The sequence below is a fragment of the Theropithecus gelada genome, chromosome 14, assembly GCF_003255815.1.
Source record: "Theropithecus gelada isolate Dixy chromosome 14, Tgel_1.0, whole genome shotgun sequence".
NCBI classification, from domain to species: Eukaryota; Metazoa; Chordata; class Mammalia; order Primates; family Cercopithecidae; genus Theropithecus; species Theropithecus gelada.
In genome coordinates, this window is record NC_037682.1 from 16,047,029 (window position 1) to 16,067,036 (window position 20,008).

General features: G+C 54.4%; 1 protein-coding gene across 1 annotated transcript; it reads right to left on the bottom strand.

Annotated features, from left to right (window-relative positions):
- Positions 1-1,145: 1,145 nt before the first annotated feature.
- On the bottom strand, positions 1,146-19,360 carry RTN4RL2 (reticulon 4 receptor like 2). The gene is made up of 3 exons (XM_025357421.1): positions 18,939-19,360; positions 11,763-12,244; positions 1,146-2,517 (listed from the first exon to the last, which is right to left on the bottom strand). Exons 1-3 carry the CDS (start codon positions 18,967-18,969, stop codon positions 1,768-1,770), a joined length of 1,263 nt encoding a protein of 420 aa, XP_025213206.1. The 5' UTR covers positions 18,970-19,360; the 3' UTR covers positions 1,146-1,767.
- Between the last annotated feature and the right edge of the window lie 648 nt (positions 19,361-20,008).

A 20,008-nucleotide genomic window follows, 5' to 3' on the forward strand; every position in this document is an offset into this window, starting at 1 on the left:
GGTCTCGAACTCCTGACCTCAAGTGATCTGTCCACTTCAGCCTCCCAGAGTGCTGGGATTACAGGTGTAAGACACCACACCCCACTTCAAACTAGATTCTTTATAAAAAATGTTTAAGAGACTCGGTCTCGATATGTTATCCAGGCTAGTTTCAAACTCTTGGCCTCAAGTGATCCTCCCACCTCAGCCTCCCAATTAGCTGGGATTACAGGTGCAAGCCACCACACCCAATCTAGCCCAAGCTAGATTCTTAACCCCAAATTCAAACTACCAAACTTCTCTCCAAGTGCTCAGTCTGATGAGACTTACCCCTAAATTCCAATGCAAGTACTTCTTAGCCTGAGCCCTTCTCAGTTCCCAGCCTCTCTTCCACACACCAGAAAGATGAAGGTTCTGATTGTACCTCAAGCCAGTCATGTATCCCAATTTGGGATTCCTGTCCCTCTGATCACCCTAGCTCCTCAGTCCCTCTTCTAGCCTGTTTGGAAACCTGCTTCTCTGACCTGGTTCATCCCTGGTGGTTTCTACCTCAAAGGAGCTGAGAGAGAGACCACATATCCTCAGGGCTGCTGTGTGCAGGTGTGTAGGCTGTGCACTGCAAAAGGGCAGTTAGCCAAGGAAGCAAGTGTGTGCTGAAACCCAGCCTTGGTCTCTGTTTGCTAAGATGTTTGCTCTGGCACGGGGCTGCGTTTCCCTGAGGGAGCAGTGCCTTTTTCACATTTACCCAAAGTCATGTTTGGGCTGTCTGTGATCAGGAGTGTGCACATGATTCCTTCTTGCAGAACTGCTCTTCTTTCCTGAAGGAACAGGGTCTGGAAGAAGGCTGTTAACCAGCCAGGAGGGCTTCTCCAGGCTTCGTTCCTCAGGCGCCAGACAACTCAGGGTTGGCTGCCGCTCTTCCCCTGGACAAATGAAGAGAAGAGGTGCCACCAGCACCCACTCTTGGCTGCCAGACTGCATCTCACCTGGAATGCAGGGCTTCAGTTCCTCATCATGAGGGAGAGCGCACACCACCTCCAGCCACCAGGAAGCTCTCTGATGGGGTGGGAAGGCTCCCCTTCTCCCACCCTCTTGGCCCGGAAATCCTTACATTCTGAGACCTCATTCCACTTTTGGGGTCCCAAGTCAAGAAATCTTACAGTAGGTAAAATAATAGAATTTTTTAATAAATTTTTTTCCCAAACAACTTCTTTTGATCTTCACCACGCAGGGGCCACAGTGGAGAGGAAAGTTCTCTCCAGGTGCCCTAAAAAGTGTCCAGGGTAGACTTAGGAGAAAAGTATTCCTCCAGTGTCAGGAGGTTGAAGGGACTAGGGTAAGCAGGGGTCAGGATCAGCCTGGCCCTGACTGAGGCATCCCCCAAAGGGTCCTGGGTGGGGCTCCCTGGGGGAGCTTCCAAAGGCTCTGCTGGTGGAAGATGCTCTGCAGACAAAAGCCCCTTGGGGTCCGCTGTGCGCCCTTAGGAGCGCGGGTCAGCGGCTGCCTGGGGAGCCCCACCCTAGCCATGGGATGGGGAAGAATTAATGGCCAGAGTTGGGGAGGGCAGGGCTGAGCCACCACACGCGCCCTCTTGGGGCTGCCATAAGTCAGGACAGCCCAGGAGGCAGGCAAGGAGAGGAGGCCTGGTCCCCGGGGAAGGAGAGGAGCTGGGAGGGGAAAGGGAACCAGCAAGGCCAGGGGCGGGGGCGGGACTGGGGCCGGAGCCGCAGCCCCGGGTGGACGGGAAGCGGGGATCGGACACTGGCCTCTTCAATCTCAGCACCGCAGTCAGAGGTGGTGGGGCACCAGGAGCAAGAGGCAAAGCAGAGGGCTGGGGAGCCCGGCCGAGAGCGCAGGGCCTCGGGAGTCCGGGGACGCCTGGCAGGCAGCGCCGGGGCACGTCTGCTCCCCACGCTGGTCCTCACCCCCGTAGCCACCCCAGTAGTCATCCTCGGTGGGCGCGTCCCCGCCCTGGCGCCCCTGCGAGTCTTCGGCGGGCAGATCTCGGTAGAGGGTGGAGGGGTCGGCGGGGGGCGCCCCGGCGTCTGCCACCCCGTACAGGTGGTTGGAGGAGCTGTTGCCGCGGGCGCGGCTGCCCGGCCGCGTGGGTGAGGCGGGAGGACACGCCTGGAAGTCGGCCTCGCGGAGCGCGCGCAGGTCTCGGCCCTGGCGCTCCGGGGGCGTGGCGCAGGTCACGTCGGAGCTGGACACGCGCGCGCGCTGGAACCAGGCCCAGAGCGGCCGCGCGCGGCAGTCGCAGGCCCAGGGGTTGGCGTTGAGCCGCAGGAACTCGAGCGAGGGCAGGTCGGCGAGCGCCTCGCCGGGCAGCGAGGCCAGGCTGTTGTTGAACAGGTAGAGGATGGTGAGGCGGCTGAGGCCGCGGAAGGCCGCGCGGTGCACGCCCTGCAGCCGGTTCCCGTGCAGCAGCAGCCGGTCCAGGCTGCCCAGGCCGCGGAACACGTGTTCTGTGAGCAGCCGCAGGCGGTTCCCGTGGAGGAAGAGGTGGCTCAGGTTGGCCAGGTCCGCAAACAGGTCATCCTGGGTGGGGTGGGGTGGGACACGGAAGAATAGAGTGGGCCTAAGGCAGGGTGCGGACCCTGCTGGGGCCTGGGCCGAGGGAGGGAAGGGGGTGCACCGTGGCAGAAGAGAAAGGGTTGACCTTTTGATTCATTGCATCCTGGATTTGAATTCTGCCTCCTCTAACCTATTTGCTGTGGAAAAAGTGGTATTGGTGAGGTCAGTGGTTTTTAAACTTTTCGGGTGTATTAGGATCCCCTGCGGATCTCTGAGTGGGCGGCAGGGTGGGGGGCAGAGTTTCTGATTCAGGAGGTTTGGGGTGCAGCCTGGGAATCCGCATGTCTACAGGCTCCCCAGGGAAGCCAATGCGGCCATGGCAGGACCACAGTTTGAGTTTCAGAACTTATGGTTTGGTGAAGTATGGAGACTGGGGAGCCAGCCTTTCTGATTTAAAATCTTGGATCTATCATTAACTGATGCCACCTTGGGCAAGTCACTCAGGCTGTGACTCAGTTTCCTCATCTGTATAATGTGGAGGTTAAATTAAGCAGCATGTATGAAGGTACTTAGAACACCTTTCCTTGTGGCGTTCCATGAGTTAGCCATTTTTTTTTTAAATTTTTGTTTTTGTTTTTGTTTGTTAGCCATTTTTTTTTTTTTTTTTTTTTTTTGAGACGGAGTCTCGCTCTGTCGCCCAGGCTGGAGTGCAGTGGCCCGATCTCAGCTCACTGCAAGCTCCGCCTCCCGGGTTTACGCCATTCTCCTGCCTCAGCCTCCCAAGTAGCTGGGACTACAGGCGCCCGCCACCTCGCCCGGCTAGTTTTTTGTATTTTTAGTAGAGACGGGGTTTCACGGTGTTAGCCAGGATGGTCTCGATCTCCTGACCTCGTGATCCGCCCGTCTCGGCCTCCCAAAGTGCTGGGATTACAGGCTTGAGCCACCGCGCCCGGCATGTTAGCCATTATTCTTAAGTTGGCCAAGCCAGTCATCTCTCTGTGCCTGTTTCCTCATCTGTAAAATGGGGATGAGTGTACCTACTTCCTGGGTTTGTTCTGAGGATTCCAGAAGATGGTTCACATAAAGATCATATGAGGGCAGTGCTGGACACGTGCCCAGCACACAGGGATTCAGTCCAGTGATGAAGCCCACAGACTCAGCACTTAGAGCCCTGGTTCAAAATCCAGCTTGCCTTTTCCCTAGCTGTGTTATTTTAGGCAAGTTTTAACCTCATGGAGTCTCAGTTTCCTCAGTATGTGTAACATTCCTTATTATGTATAACTCCCTCAGCAGGCTAAAGGAGGGCTGGATGATAAAATGCTGTTAAGGGTACAGTATCTGGCAGGTGCATAGTCAACCATCAATAAATGGTGGCTACTATGACAATAGAGGCTCAGTTAGAATTGGGTCCTCTCCCTTTTCTTTAAAAGAGGAGCTCCCTGGGGGAACCAAAATCCTGCTACTAGGCTGGGCATTGCGGTGAGGGGCATCAGCTCCACCCCCAGAGGCGGCAGGAGAGGAGAGGAAGGAAGCCGGCATTGTATTACTACTCCCCTTAGAGGCGCTGTCCCACCTGCCTGAGGCTAGGGAGTCACCTAATCAGGCCACGTTAGTGTGGAAAGGACCTTGGAACTATGGTTCAGAATTAACGGGGGTGGAGGGGGGTGTGGCCCACGGTGGCAGTGGGGACTCCTGGACTCTGCATTATAACCACCTCACCAGGGTTAGTGAGCTGATGATCAGCTGACTTGGGAGCTAATGCCTTGGCACCCATCAGCCCATCTCACTTTTTTAGAGGAGAGCACCGGGGCTCAAAGAGATAAGGGCTTGCCAGCGAGGGGAGCAGGACTTCAGCTCCCTGACCTCACTGCCTTGAGGTCCTCCCTTCTTGTGCAGGGCATCACTGTGGTCAGCAGGTTCCAGGAGGTCCGGGTCTCAGAACAGGAGCATCCACTCTGCTCAGGCCAGCTCACCCCGGGGGGCCTGTTCCCTGACTGTGGCTCTCCCTCCCTCACTGCCTGGGGAGACACTCCCCTCCCCGTGCCTGCCACCCAGGAGCCTGGTCGGAGGCCTCAGGTTGGGGGAGGGCGTTGACTCCCAGCCCACACCCACAGCCTCCACCTTCCTGTGCTCCTGCCTGTTCTCGCCCCCTCCCATCTGGCTTCCGCCCTCTTCGCTACAGGAACTGAGCCTGCCAAGAGCCCTCCTCTTGGCCACATTGAGATCCGTCCCCCTCAACCTTCTCGGCTGCCTCTGACACCAGCGTTCTCCGCCCCCTGCTGCCACCACCCCAAATCCTGGCTCAGGCCTCCAGCTGGCTCCTTGCACCTCCCTGGCCTCAGACTGGCTCACCATGGCCTGGTGCTCTTTTTCTCTTCCAGGCCCATCCAGGGGGTAGGCTTGGAATCCCTGCCACTCAAACACCTAAATAGGGTTCCTCTTTTTATGGAGTGTCAGCAAGAGTAGGACACACCCAGAGATGTATGGTCAGAGGATCGATAAGGGGCCAGGGGTGGGGGGAGAGGGAGCAGGAGTAATTCACATTTTGGGGACCTCAGGAGGTCAGGAAGAGTAGACCAAAGGTTCAGAGATCCTAGGGAATTCAGGTACCTTTGACCCACAGCCCCAGGTTTTGGCACACAGAATTTCTTCATTCCAACCTCCTCTCCTCTCCTTTTGTTTCTCTGCAAAAAGTCCTGCCCCTCCCTTCTCTGAGCCTCCACCTTGGGGTCCATTGCCCCCTCCCGCTATCCAAGCTGTTGCCAAATCCCGTTGCCACTTCCTTGACTGTAGCTCTCAAATCCGGTCCTTCCTCTCTCCCCTGTTAAAACCATTCTCTGTGCATTAATAAGCTCTTGACTTTCACAGCCCTAGCTCTTCCTTCGCCCCTCCCTATCTCCCCTCCCTCTGGGCTGAGAGCCTCTGCTAAAGTCATCCTTTTCCATTTCGAAAACCACATTTCCCTCGCCTCCCCACCGGCCGGTTCACAGCTCTCTGCATCCATTTGGAATCTTAACGCGGCATCCCTGCCCGCTTCCCTGACAGCATCCTGTTCTTAACCTTGCCTCCCTCCAAACTCCCAGCTCTTGGCTCTGACACTAATCAAATCAGCTGCTGGGCTGTGTGACCTTGGACGGCTCCAAGCACCTCTCTGTGCCTTGGTCTTTTCATCTGTGAAACAAGGGCCTTGGGATAGGTGATCTTTAAGATCCCATCCGCATCTGGTTTTTATGAATTGGTGAGTTCTGGGATGTGCCTCATTCATTCAACAGAGCTGTACCGAGTGTCTACTCTGTGCCAGGCACCCCCGCTCACAGAGCTCATCAGTCTAGGATGGGTATCATCGTCATCATCGGCGTCAGCAATGTCAAGCAGGTAACTTACTGAGCTCTTACCGTGTGCCAAGCTCTGTGCTACACAGATCCTATATAGTAACTTAATCGTCACAACCCTATGAGGTGGATACTATTATTATCTCCATTTCAGAGATTAGGAGAGGGAGCCTCGGAGAAGTGAAGTGACTCGCCTAGGGTCCAACAGCTAATATGCAGTAACGTGGCTCCCAACTCCAGAGATGACTGAACAACTGCGCTGTGGAGTCAGACAGACCTGGGCCAATTCTAGGTCACGTTCCTTACTAGCTGGGTGACCTTGGACTGTGCTTTTATTTTGCTGGGCTTCAGTTGGTGTCCTCCCTGGTAAATGTTTTTTTTTTTTTTTTTTTTTTTTTTTTTTTTTTTTTTNCAGCCTCCAACTACTGGACTCAAGCGATCCTCCCACCATAGCTTCCCAAATAGCTGAAACTACAGGTGTATGCCACCAGGCCCACCTAATTCTTTTTTAATTTTTTTTTTTTTTTTTATTTGAGGCAGAGTCTTGCTCTGTCGCCCAGCCTGGAGTGCAGTGGCCAGATCTCAGCTCACTGCAAGCTCCACCTCCCGGGTTTACGCCATTCTCCTGCCTCAGCCTCCCGAGCAGCTGGGACTACAGGCGCCCGCCACCTCGCCCAGCTAAGTTTTTCGTATTTTTTTTTTTTTAGTAGAGACGGGGTTTCACCGTGTCAGCCAGGATGGTCTTGATCTCCTGACCTCGTGATCCGCCCGTCTCAGCCTCCCAAAGTGCTGGGATTACAGGCTTGAGCCACCGCGCCCGGCCTCTCCCTGGTAAATGTTAATGGATAGCTACCATTCATTGGATACTCACTTCGTATGAGACACTGGGCTGAGCTCAGTGGTGTCTCCTTTAATCCTCACAACCCCTGCTCCCCAAGGTACAGGTTATCCCCATTTCACAGATGGGTCAATCGAGGCACAGAGTGGTTAAATAACTTGCATAAAGCCATAGAGCAAATTGGAGGTGTGGCTGGGATTTAAACTGAGATCTGATCTGCTTGAGCGTAAAGACTGTTTTTAAACCATTCAGGCCAGCCGTGTACAGTGGCTCATGCCTGTAATCCCAGCAGTTTGGGAGGCCGAGGCGGGTGGATTGCTTGAGTTCAGGAGTTCAAGACCATCCTGGGCAACATGGTGAAACCCTGTCTCTATAGAATTACAAAAATTAGCTGGACATGGATGCACATATCTGTAGTCCCAGCTACTGGTGAGGCTAAGATGAGGGAATTGACCCCAGGAGGTGAGGCTGCAATGAGCCAAGATTGCGCCACTGTGCTCCAACTGGGTGACATAGTGAGACTCTATCTCAAAAACAAAAACAAAACAAAATAAACAAACAAAAACCATGCAGGCCATTGTAATGATTGAAAGAGAAAACAAATCTCGGCCAGGCACAGTGGCTCACACCTGTAATCCAGCACTTTGGGAGGCCTAGGCAGGCGGATCACCTGAGGTCAGGACTTCGAGACCAGTCCGGCTAACATGGTGAAACCCTGTGTCTATTAAAAATACAAAAAATAGCCAGGCATGGTGGCACATGCCTGTAATCCTAGCTACTTGGGAGGCGGAGGCAGGAGAATCACTTGAACCTGGGAGGCAGAGGTTGCAGTGAGCCGAGATTGTGCCACTGCACTCCAGCCTGAGCAAGAGAGCAAGACTTCATCTCAAAATAATGATAATAATAATAATAAAATAGAAAACAAGTATCTTTATCATCTGTCTATACTTGAGTAGGGAATATGCTCTGGGAGAACAAGGCCACTGTTTCTGTTCTCCCCTGAATCCCTAGCACCTGGAACATTGCCTGGCATGTGGTAGGTACTCAGTAAATATCTGTTGATGAATGAACTCACCTGGCACAGTGCCTGACATACAGCAGACAGTCCCTGAGAACCTCCACCCAACCCCATCTCCGTGTCTACCTTCCGCAATCTGAAAAGCTGTGGTCCTCTGGTGGAGCTTCCTCCAAAGCTCCCCTTTAGGGCAGGCCTGGCTGCATCTTGGGTTACACCTGTACCCTGCAGATCTCACCCCAACCCACATATTTCCTCACCTTCCTGTGGCATCTCCCAGCCCAGCTCCACCAGGCAGTTCACAGGCAGAGGCTGTTTTTTCCATCTCCTCTATAAAAGGCCAGGTGTGAAGTTGCTTCCTTCCCATGATGCCTGGTACCATTCATGCCAGGGGCGTGGAGAACAAACACTTCCTATTTCAGAAGACCTCAGTGTCCACCTGAGGTCCCCTCTGCCCAAGCCTTTGCTGACCTCAGGTCCTGATTGCTGTTCTTGGCCCGAGGGTCAATGGAGGATGGGATCATCATCATAACATTTTTTCAGCACTGAACTATGTTTTTGTTGTTATTTTTTTTTCTTTCTTTTTGAGATGGAGTCTTGCTCTGTCACCTAGGCTAGAGTACAGTAGCATGATCTCAGCTCACTGGAACCTCTGCCTCCCAGGTTCAAGTGATTCTTCTGCCTTAGCCTCCCTAGTGGCTGGGATTACAGCCGCGTGCCACCATGCCTGGCTAATTTTTGTATTTTTAGTAGAGATGGGGTTTCACCATGTTGGCCAGGCTGGTCTCGAACTCCTGACCTCAAGTGATTCACCCACCTTGGCCTCCCAAAGTGCTGGGATTACAGGCATGAGCCACCATACCAGGCCTGAACTATGGGCTTTCTATACACTAACTCGTTTCCTATTTACAGCCATTCTTGGTGGAAGGTATTATTTTCATCATTCCCAGTTTGTAGATAAAGTAAGTGAGGTTCAGAGAGGGTTAGCAACCTGCCTAAAGTTAAATAAGTCAGAAAATAGCAGACCAGGGATTCAAGCTCAGGACCTCTGACTCCAAATTCCTCCTAAACAACTAATATATATTGATAAGGAGATTTTGAAAGCATTAAATGCATGATCAATTTGTAGTAGTATTTGATTTCAGTAGTAGTAGTAGTAGTAGTAGTAGTAGTAATTAGTATTATAGTGCCCATATCTTGAGAGTATGGCCTTGTGCTAAATGCCTTACATTTTAATCCTTACAAAACTTCTTAAATAAGGATTATTACTGGCTGGGCGCGGTGGCTCACACCTGTAATCCCAGCACTTTGGGAGGCCGAGGCGAGTGGATCACCTGAGGTCAGGAGTTGGAGACCAGCCTGGCCAACATGGTGAAACCCGTCTCTACTAAAAATACAAAAATTAGCTAGGTGTAGTGACACATGCCTGTAATCTTAGTTACTCAGGAGGCTGAGGCAGGAACATCACTTGAACCTGGGAGGCAGACGTTGCAGTGAGCCAAGATCGTACCACTGCACTCCAGTCTGGGCGATAGAGTGGCACTTCGTCTCAAAAAAAAAAAAAAAAAAAGATTATTATTATTTTATTTTTATTTTTTTTTTTGAGACGGAGTCTTGCTCTGTCGCCCAGGCTGGAGTGCAGTGGCGCGGTCTCGGCTCACTGCAAGCTCCGCCTCCCAGGTTCACGCCATTCTCCTGCCTCAGCCTCCGAGTAGCTGGGACTACAGGCGCCCGCCACCACACCCGGCTAGTTTTTTGTATTTTTAGTAGAGACGGGGTTTCACCATGTTAGCCAGGATGGTCTCGATCTCCTGACCTCGTGATCCACCCGCCTCGGCCTCCCAAAGTGCTGGGATTACAGGCTTGAGCCACCGCGCCCGGCCAAGATTATTATTTAGTACTATCCTGATTGCCATTTTAGAGATGAGGAAATGGAGATTGGGAGAAGTTAGGTAATTTGTCCAAAGTTATATAGGAGCCAGGATTTGAACGTAGGTCTTGCTGAGTCCAAAGTGTGTGCTTTCAAACATGAGCCTGCTCATGGTACTCCAGAGTACTGTCCCCTTGTAGGCAGACCACGAGGTTCAAGCACCAGCTCTTCCTGGCTATATGGCCTCAGGAACATTCGTTCCATGTCCCTAGTGCCCCTAACTGTCCCTATCACCAGGCTGTTGTGAGGCTGAATGTGATGGTGAGAAGACATGAGCCTCCAGTCACATCGACAATGGTTGAAAGATTTATGATTAGAGGCGACTATATCTCTATAGAGTCTTCAGGGCCCCCAGCCTCAGCTTCTCCATTGTTAACAAGGAGGCAAAAATAATCTCCCAACTGGGCTATAGAAATGAGATGAGGTGGCTGAGTGCACTTCATAAACTGTGAGGTGCTAGGCAAATTTAGGAAGAGGACAAAAGGGGGGTGTTGTCTGGGACTCACTCATGACCTCAGTATAATCCTTGAAGTTGACCCACATCTTCAGGATGGAGTCCAAGTTGGGCCACTTCACCGAAACCAATGTTAAATAAGGCTCGTTTCTTTTTTTAAAATAGTATTTTAACAAGCATTTATATAGCACTTACCGTATGCCAAGCACTATTCTAAGTGCTTTACAAATTATTCATGCATTTAATGCTTTCAAAATCCCTAGGAGATGGGTGCTCTTGCTACCCCCATTGTACAGATGAGAAAACTGAGGTCTGAGGAGGTTTAAAAAAAAAAAAGCCACACGCTTGTAAATGGCAGAGTGGATACCTGTAAAGAGCTTGGCACAGGGACTGACCCTGTGTACCCACTAAGTGGTGGCGGCTACTGCTATTACTGTCACTATTTAGGCAACAATAGAATAACAGAAGACATATTTCTCCAATATACTGTGCATTTTACTTCTTCCCCTCCTCATGGGAATGGTATCTCTGCGAAGGCAGGGGGTTTGGTCTGTTCTGTTCAGTGCTGTATTCTTAGCACCTAGCTCGTAGTGGGCGCTCAGTGTGTTTGTTAGATTGTTATGGCTATTGTTATTATCATTAGCATCATCAGCACTGACCTGATTTTCCAACCAGCAGATTGGTAACTAGTTAGGCACTAGCCCTGGATGAGGCAGAGGCAGCACCTTCCAGGTTCCGGTAGGGAGAGGGCAGAATTTGGATATCCTCACCCCCTTCCAGCCAGAGGCTCTGTAGCCAAGGGAAGATTTTCTCAGGGTGGTTTGGAGGGTGTGTTATTGCTTCCTGGGGAAATGGAGCGGGAGGATTTGCGTGTCAAACAGTCAGCATAACAACAACAATAAACAATAATTGGATCAATAATAATAACAATAAATAACAATTACTGTTATTCCTTCCATTTTCAGAGCATCCATTCTCCAGCTGCATAACAGAGATTTACCCTTTTCTTTCTTCCCCTGCATTGAGCTGACAGGTTTGGACAACGAGAATCTAGAAGGGGTGTGGGCTTCTCCCGTCCCATTACCCAGTGAATTGGAGAGAAGCGCAACTTTCTGTAGGATGCCAGTGGCTGTGGCTCTGCCTTCTCTCTCTACTTCCCTGTGATGTGGGCAGACTTGAGGGTGGGTGAGAAAAACAGCTGCAAAGGCCTTTGGGCAGTGGACCTTGGGGGAAGGCAGAGTACCCTGAAGGCAAACACGTGAGATCAGAGAAAGAGACAGATACACACACGCAGACAGACATGGGGGTGTATGCAGAGTGGGTGTGTGAAGGGAGACAGACAGAAGAGGCAGAAGACAGATGGGGGAGGCAAGTTAGTGAGAGAGGCAGTGATGGATGGAAAGGGATAGACAGACAGATAGGCAGAGGCAGAGAGGTGAAGGTTGTGGAGTTAGAGGGAGAGAGAGAGAGGAGCAGCAAGGGACCTAAACAGGTAGAGAGAAGGGACAAAGTAAAGCCCCTGGAGAATGTGAAAGAGACAGAAACTTAGAAAACAGACGAGACAGAGAGAAATGGAGATGCTGAGGCAGGAAGGGTGGCCTGGGGAGAGAGGAGGGACGCACGCCAGGATGGGGGAGCAGAGGGGCCCACAGAGACAGGAAAGCAGAAAGGGGCTGAGGGTGGGCGCAGGGCAGGCTCACCTGTAGGTGGAGCAGGCTGTTCTCCTGGAGGTAGAGGTACTGCAAGCTGACCAGGCCGCGGAAGATGGTGCCGGGCAGGCTGCTGAGCTGGCAGCGGTACAGATGCAGCGACTGCAGCCGCTCCAGGCCCTGGAAGGTGTCGGGCTCCAGCGAGCGCAGGTGCCGGTTGTCACCGAGGTCCAGCTCCTCCAGGGCTTGCAAGTGGCGGAAAGTGCCCGGGTAGATGGTGGAGAGGTTGTTGGAGAAGAGCCACAGGGTGAGCAGGCTGGGCCCGAAGGTGCCTGGCCGCAGCGTGCGGATTAGGTTGTTCTGCAGGAAGAGTCGCTGAGTGCTGGGTGGCAGGGACAGCGGCACAGAGGAGAAGTTGTTGGCCTGGCAGCTCACAGTGGGTGGGGATGAGTAGCAGGTGCAGAGCATGGGGCAGCTGGGGGCCGCTGGGGGCAGGGCCAGGAGCATCAGCAGGAGGCAGGCCGAGGCGGGAGCTGTGGGGAGGGGAAGCAAAACTTACAAGGTGGGCTTCCAGGGCAGGAGTGCCAGCCCACCCACTTGGTAAAGGCCTAGATCCGGCTGAATATGGTGGCTCACACCTGTAGTCCCAGCACTTTGGGAGGCTAAGGCAGGAGGATTGCTTGAGGCCAGGAGTTTGAGACTATCCTGGGCAACATAGGGAGACCTCTGTCTTTACAAAAAAAAAAAAAAAAAATTAGCCAGGCATGGTGGCATGTGCCTGTAGTCCCAACTACTTAGGAGGCTGAGGCAGGAGGATCACTTGAGCCCAGGAGTTTGAGGCTGTAGTGAGCAATGATCACACCCTTGTACTCCAGCCTGGGTGACACAACAAGACCCTGTTTCGGGGGAAATAATTAAAAAATAAAAATAAAGGCCTAGAGCCCTGGTGCTCCCATGTCTCGGGGCTCAGGGGACAACGTTGCAGCCTCAAGTGGCCTGGCCATTTCCACTTTCTGAGGCTTCTGGTATATTAAGAAATAATGCCGAAAGGCCATTGTAGAAAGCACTGTGAATTGTTTGAAGAATGATCATCTTTTCATTCCTGTGTTCACTATTGCATGTTTGACCTTGTCTAGAGATTAATGTCAAAAGACTAACGTCAGGGTTTCTCTGCCTCAGTATTGACAGTTGGGCCGGATAGTTCCTTGTTGTGGAGGCAGCCCTATATAAGGCACTTAGCAGCATCTCTGTCTTCTACCCACTAGATGCCAGCAGCACCCTGCCTCCAGTTGTGACAACCAAAATGTCTCCAGACATTGCCAAATGTCCCCTGCGGGGCAAAGTCACTCTACTGGAGAATGACTGGAAGTAACTTGGGACCCTTTGGAGATCTGAGGCCCGTGTGAAATGGACTCACCCTGGGGTCTGGGCTTGCCAGCCCACTGGTGCCTAGTGCCCTACTTTCCTGTACTTTTCACCCTTGCAGAGTCAGAGCCTCTCTGTGCTGGGAGGGGCCTTAAGGGTCAGGGTCCCTAAGTGAGGCCACCAGCCAGTCCTAGGCACGATGCAGAATTCCTGGGGGGACAGCCTGGGAATCTGCATTTTATACCCCAGGCTCTCCTCATTCGCAGTTACTTAAACACTTTTTTCTTTTTTTCTTTTGGAGACAGGGTCTTGCTCCATCGCCTAAGCTGGAGTACAGTGGTACGGTTACAGCTTACTGTAATCAACCACTTGAGCTTAAGCGATCCTCCTGCCTCAGCTTCCTGAGTCGCTGGGACCACAGGCCCATGCCACTGCACCCAGCTAATTTTTTAAAAATTTTGGCCGGGCGCGGTGGCTCACGCCTGTAATCCCAGCACTTTGGGAGGCCAAGGCGGGTGGATCACGAGGTCAGGAGATCGAGACCATCCTGGCTAACACGGTGAAACCCCGTCTCTACTAAAAATACAAAACAAAACAAAACAAAACAAAAAAGCCAGCATGGTGGCAGAGGCCTGTAGTCTCAGCTACTTGGGAGGCTAAGGCAGGAAAATGGTGTGAACCTGGGAGGCGGAGCTTGCAGTGAGCTGAGATTGCACCACTGTACTCTAGCCTGGGCGACAGAGTGAGACTCTATAAAAAAAAAAAAAAAAAAATTTTGTAGGCATGGGGTCTTGCTATGTTGCTCAGGCTGGTCTCAAACTCCTGGCCTCAAACAATCCTCCCACCTTGGCCTCCCAAAGTGTTGGGATTTCAGGCATGAGCTACCGCATCTAGCCAAAAAAAAATTTTTTTTTCCCAAAGTAACTTTTGAAGGTTGAATATGATCCATCCTTCTTACGATACTGATGGAAAAGCAGGCCCAGAGAGCCTGGGGACTAGAAAGTGGAGTGCAGGTGCCTGTACTCATACTTTAATAGGGGTACAGGGACTACCATCATCCCTGGCCTTTACCTTCCTGCCGTCACTATAGCTGATAAAGTTCTAGGCCGGAACTCGCTTGACCTCTCCACTTTCTCATGATTTCCAGGTGACTCCTGGGATTTTCTTCTGGCAGTTTTGCCTGGGGAGAAAGGGAGCCTGCACCCCCAAAGCCAGGCAGTCATTCCCTGGGCACACGGTGACTGAACACCTTCTGCTTCAAGCAACATCCTAGGCTTTTGAAGGCAGAGGGGAAGAAGAGCTGTTTCTGCACCCTGAGATCCTGGGGCTCCTTGGGGTTCAGAGACCCTGGGAGAGACTGAGGGGCTGGTGATTTTGAGTGTGGGATCTCCAAGGCTGCAAACTGCACATGCTTAGTGGTTGTTTTGTATGTGATGTGTCACGCTCCTGAGGTTGCCGTGTGTGTGAATGTGTGTATGTGTCTGTGATTTTGGGTAGTGGTGTGAGCCAGGTGCTCACCAAATGCAGTGCTGCTGAGCCAGGTGTGCACGCATGGGACTGACAGGCCCCGAGTGTGGTGCTGGCATCCCAGCTGCCCTGGTGTTCCTCCTCCAGAGCGGGGAGCACACAGGTGCGGGGTGGAAGATCCACACTCCCAGTGTGCTGCTGCCCGCTTTTGGGCCCCACCGTGAGTGTCCCCAGCCCCTCCCGGCGCTGCGTCGGTGCTGCGTCGGTGCGTGCTGGCTGTCCTCCGCGTGTGTGTGAGCGCCGGGCCCCGTGCGTGTGTAGGCTGGGTGTGATGTAATACTCAGTGACACAGCGGCTGCTGTTCCATTCGTTCACACCACCTCCGCGTTTCTCGGCCCTTCTCACCCCTCCCCCGTGCGGCGTTTCACGATTACTTTCTCCTCCTGAGTTTCTCAGACCCACGTGGGGTGGAGGAGCAGTGTCTCTCACCCCTCATCTGAACCAGGCAGAGGTGGAGTGTGGAAGCACAGTGGGGACCCTGAGTGGGTTTCATGAAGGTTGAGGTTTGGGGCTTAGAACTGGAGATTTCAAAGCCGGAAAGGTCCCCTCGATTCCTCTGGTTCAAGCATCTGTTCTACTGAGGTGATGATTGGAGCTCAGAGAGAGCAAACGACTTACCCAAGGTCACACAGCAAAGTGTTGGCAGGGAAAAGGCTAGAAAAGTCTCTCGATGCCCAGCCAGGGCACTTCCCTTCCTGTCAGAGTCACCCTCTGATCTCTGTCTCCCTAAGGACTTGACACCAAAAGAAGCCAAATCCTTCTCTGATCCCTTAATCCTACCCCTTATCCACAAGCTCACCAGAGTGTGAGCCCTGATGGCCGCCAGCCCCTGGAGGATTACAGAGTTCTTCCCCAGCCTCTGCACTGACCGCTGCCCCAGGAGGGACAGAGGGAAGGATGTGCAATCTCAGAGGGCCCCAGAGGCATGGCCCATTCCCCTGGCACCAGGGCTCCTTCCGGCTTGAGGGTAAACTCTGCAGGAGCTGGCAAGGGTGCCTACTCCTCTTTCTTTCCCTAGACTCTCCTGCTCCCCACCTGCCCGCATTAGACTGCTTCTCTTCTCTTTCCCCAGGCTCCTTCCTTCCGTCTTGTTCCCATGTCTCCCTCAGCCAGGGCACCTCCCCCAGCCCATGACAGTGGTCCCTGCAGGCCCTCTGAAGAGCGACCCCGTGCTGGGCGCCCCTCCATAACAGCTGCTGCATAACAGTGACTCTGTTGCCATTTCTGGCCCTTGCCACTGCCGTGCAAAGCAGCTGTAACCCAAGGAGCTCATCCATAATTCACGCTGCGGCTCTCACTGGAGGCAAGGAGGAGGGGAGAGTGGGGGGCTCTGGGCTTCACTGCCCCCAGGCCTGCTGGGGCTGGAGTGAGCACTCCAGGGCAGAGGTGGCGGGACTGGGGGGTTGGAGGACCAGAGAGCTGTGCCTTTCCCTCCCTCTCCCGCCCTCGGTCCCTGCCCTGCCCAGTGTGTGCCCTTTTCTTTCTTGCCATGTCCCTTCCCCACCCCCTGTTCTCACACCTCCTCACCACCACTCCTTCCCTCCAGGCCCAGGCCTCCTCTCTCTCCCGAGGACCACAGCTCTGCTCCTGGCCTTCATTTTGTGAATTCCCGGTGGAGACTGGGGCAAGATGCACAGAGTGTCAGAGCTGGAAAGGGGGATACCTCAGTGGCCACCTAGAGCCGACCCTTCATGTCACAGGTAACACCGCTGAGAGCTGGGGAGGGGCAGTGTCAGTTTCTGAGCACCCCAGGCCTCCTGACCAGATCTCTACAGCTTGCCCTCATTGTCTTTGTCAGAAGCCTTCATTTCATCCCTCCACTACTTCATGGACAGAGGAAAGCCCTTTGTAGCAGCCTCCCCCACCCTCTCTGCTCACCCCTCCTCTAAAGTCAGCAGGGGATGGCTAGAGCTGCAGGGGAGAGTACAGCAGGGTAGGAGGAAACCAGGAAGCACCTATTTTGTCCCAGGCACTGCATTTGTACATGTTAACTTCTTTATACATTAAACACCACACACATAACCCCCTAGAGGTCAGTATTGTGGCCCCCAATTTGCAGATGAAGGAAGGGAGCCCCAGAAACATGACACAGTGGCCTCAGGTCATGCAGCTAGTACAAGGTGGAACCCAGATTGGAAAAGAGGGGCATCAAGCCCATGTCAGAGAGACTCTCTGACCTTTCTTTAAGAGGTCATCACATCCTCCGCAGAAACCACGCCTGAATGTGTGAGACACTGCCCTTGAGGTAAAGACAGGAGAGAAACTGCACACAGGTGCCTAGGGCTGGGCCAGCCACAATGCTGAGTCTGTGTGACTATTTCAGGGTCAAGGCAAGAAAGGGACTCCAGCTCTCTCTGCAAATTTCATCTCCCAGGCTTCCAGTTGCAGTTGCTCTAGAGTAGTAATTACATTTGGGAGTCAAGAAGAGATGACCCCTGTCCAGAAGATATGGCCAGAACTGACCAGGGGAGGGAGCCAGGAGAGGCTAGAACATGGTATTGATCCCAGAAGGCTGAAGTATCCAGAGCCAAAAGTATCCGTTCACTGAGGGACCACTGTCCAGGACTCTGGCTATTAAACCTTGGAGTACCAAGGCTCAGAAACAAAGTTCTCAGCCCACAGGCCACTCTGGGCTGGAGGCCCCTGTAGAAGAAGGAACTTGAGAAGGAGAAAACTAGACCCAAGGTAGGGGGCAGGATCCAGGCTACCCACCCACAGGGCAGAGTCTCTGGTGGAGAGTGCCCTGGAAAGGCAGCAGAGGCCTCTTGCTCTGAAAGGAGGGGCACAGGGTCCCAGACGAGAAGCAAGGGCTCCACGCCCAACAGACTGCTTCAGGGAGGGGCCAGGGCCTGCGGGCAGATGCTGAGGGGGCAGGGGCTGAGGAGGTGGGAGCTGAGGAGTGGGATGGAGGTGGTGGTGATACCAGTGACGCAGGGGCCTGGGGAGGCACTGACGCGGGTGACGGAGGTTTAGAGCTGCTGCAAACAGCTTCTCACTCTGCCAGAATGTAACACCCCAAAATAAGCAGCCACCGTGGTGGTGGCGGTGGCTGCAGAATCCGACGTCCGGGCCGGATAAATAAATGGCAGCACAGGAGCCAGCCTGGTTGCCCACCCTCAGAGGCTGCCACTCCCCTTCCAAAGTCTTCACCCTCTGTCCCTCACAGCCACCCCCAAGGCTCTGAGCTCAGAGCACCCCCCATCTGGCCCACCAGCCACTCCCTGAGAGAAGCAATGTGGCAGGCAGGCGCTTTGGGAATGGAGGGCTTCCCACGTGGAAGTGGTTACCACAAGCCTCTTTGTCTCATCTCTGGGCAGCACCCCCCAGCCCCCAGTCCCTCTCTCCCAGCCTTTCTCTTCCTCCTCCTTGTCCCTCCTCTCCAGCCCTTCTCCCACCCATGGTTCCCGGTCCCCAACCCTCTTCCCCGGTTCCTGATGCCCCTTCTCTAGCCACCATCCCCATCCTTCTCTGGTTTCTGATCTTTCCATTCTCCTTTTCCATTCCGGTCCCCAGGGTCCCAGTCCTAATTCTCTTTCCTGCTGCCTCCATCCCGGATTATGGGTCCCCGTCCCTAGTCTTCTTCCCACCCCTCCCCTGATCTGGTCTTTCCTCTCCTTCCCTCTTCCTTGGTCTTCACCTGGGTCCCACTTCCCTCCACGCTTTTCCCGTCTAACCTTTATTCCTTCTCCCCCTCCCCCGCTCCATCTCCCTCCTCCTTTCAGCTTCCCTCACCACTTTCTCCATCTTTGACTTCCCCTTCCTATCACTCTCCCCCTGACCCCTCCCCACCCCACCCCCAATCTCTGGCCCACACCCTTATCTGTCACTCAATCAGTAGAACTATCCTCTTTCTAGCGCCCTCCATCTGTCCTACCAAAGAGGGCCACTTGGATTTCCCTCTGCGCCTCCTACCTCCCCAGACAGCCCCCTACCCACACCTCCTGTCTTCCCAGGTGGCCAGAAAGTGCTGAGGCACCGGGCAGGAGGAGTTGCTGAGTCGGCGCTTCCCCAGCCGGCCCGAGTCCTCGGCGTCCCCCGGAGCAGGTGGAGCCGGGACAGTGGAACCTGAGCTTCCCTCCCCTCTCCGGGCCGGGTCCACCTGCCCCCGCGTCCCACCTCGGTCACGAGCTCCTTGCACGCGCCCGCAGGCTCCTAGCCAAGTGCCCTCCTGCTGAGAGCAGCCCTGGCGGCGGGGGCGCGGCCCCAGCGCTGAGCTTTTCCCCTTCCCCAGGTTACCCCACATCCCCAACTGCCCCACCCTAGATCCCTGAAAGAAGGGACGCCCTGCTTCTCTCCCCAGGATGCCCTCCGCTCTCCCGCCGCCGGGGTTCTTACCTTGCAGCAGGCGCCTGAGCCCGGGCAGCATCTTGTCTCGACGCTCGGGGGAGGGGGCGGCGGGGGGAGGGCGCTCCCACTCGCTCCCTGAGCCCGCCGGATGCACGGCGGGGACCCCGCGGGGCTCCGGGAGGGCCCGGGAGTCCCCGGGCTGCGTGGCCGGGCCGCTGCGCTCTACCCTGCGCCCCCCGGGCTGCGGGCCTCGGGAGGAGCCATCGGCCCCGACGGGACGGGGCGGGGCGCGACGGGGCGGGGAGGGCTGGGGCTGGCCGTCAACGCCCAGCGCCCGCGCCCCGCTAGCTGCACTGTCCGCTCGAGAGTCCGTCAGTCCGTCGGTCCGTGCGCCCAGGCTGCTAGCCGAGGGAGAGTGGGGACAGCGAGGAAGCTCTTCCCAACCACCCCCACTCCTTCCCGCACTCGCTGGCTCCTCCCTCGCATGCTGACTTGCCGACTTAACCCTTTCTTGACCACTAGGAGGCGGGAGCGGCTTTCTAACCCCCCTCCACCCCACCCCCCTCCCCCCGCTCAAGGGTCCCGAAGGACTGTGTTCGATCGTCCTGGCGGCGCCACGCTTCTAGAGAAATCCCTTCTTGGGGGAATGCGGTAGTTTAGGGGAACCCCGTGGACTTGTCCTGTTCCCCCCTCCCAACTTTCCAGGAGAAGATGAGCTTCTGGGTCACCCCCTCCCCCGCCCCCAGCCGCGTCCCTCGCGCCAGTGCCCGGGCCTCCAGCGTTTCTGTCCCCTGGGACAGCTCCAAGATTCCACTTTTCCTTCCATTCCCAGACCTCAAGCCCAGTGTGCGACTATAAGAATAGCATATGCAAGAGTTTGTGCATGCAAGATCGAGTGCATATGAGCGTGCACGTGCGCGCAAGGATGCTTGTGCAGGTGTGACTCAGGATGCTTGCACGTTACCCTTTGTACGGGCTTGGGGAAGCGCGGGGCACGTGAGTGTGCACACGGGTGAACGGCTGAGAGTCCGCCAGCGTGCATGTCTAGGCTGGTGGGAAACGTGAGGCTGTGAGAGGTTTTGCGCTTGCGATCTTGGGGATTGGTGGAGAAGAAATAT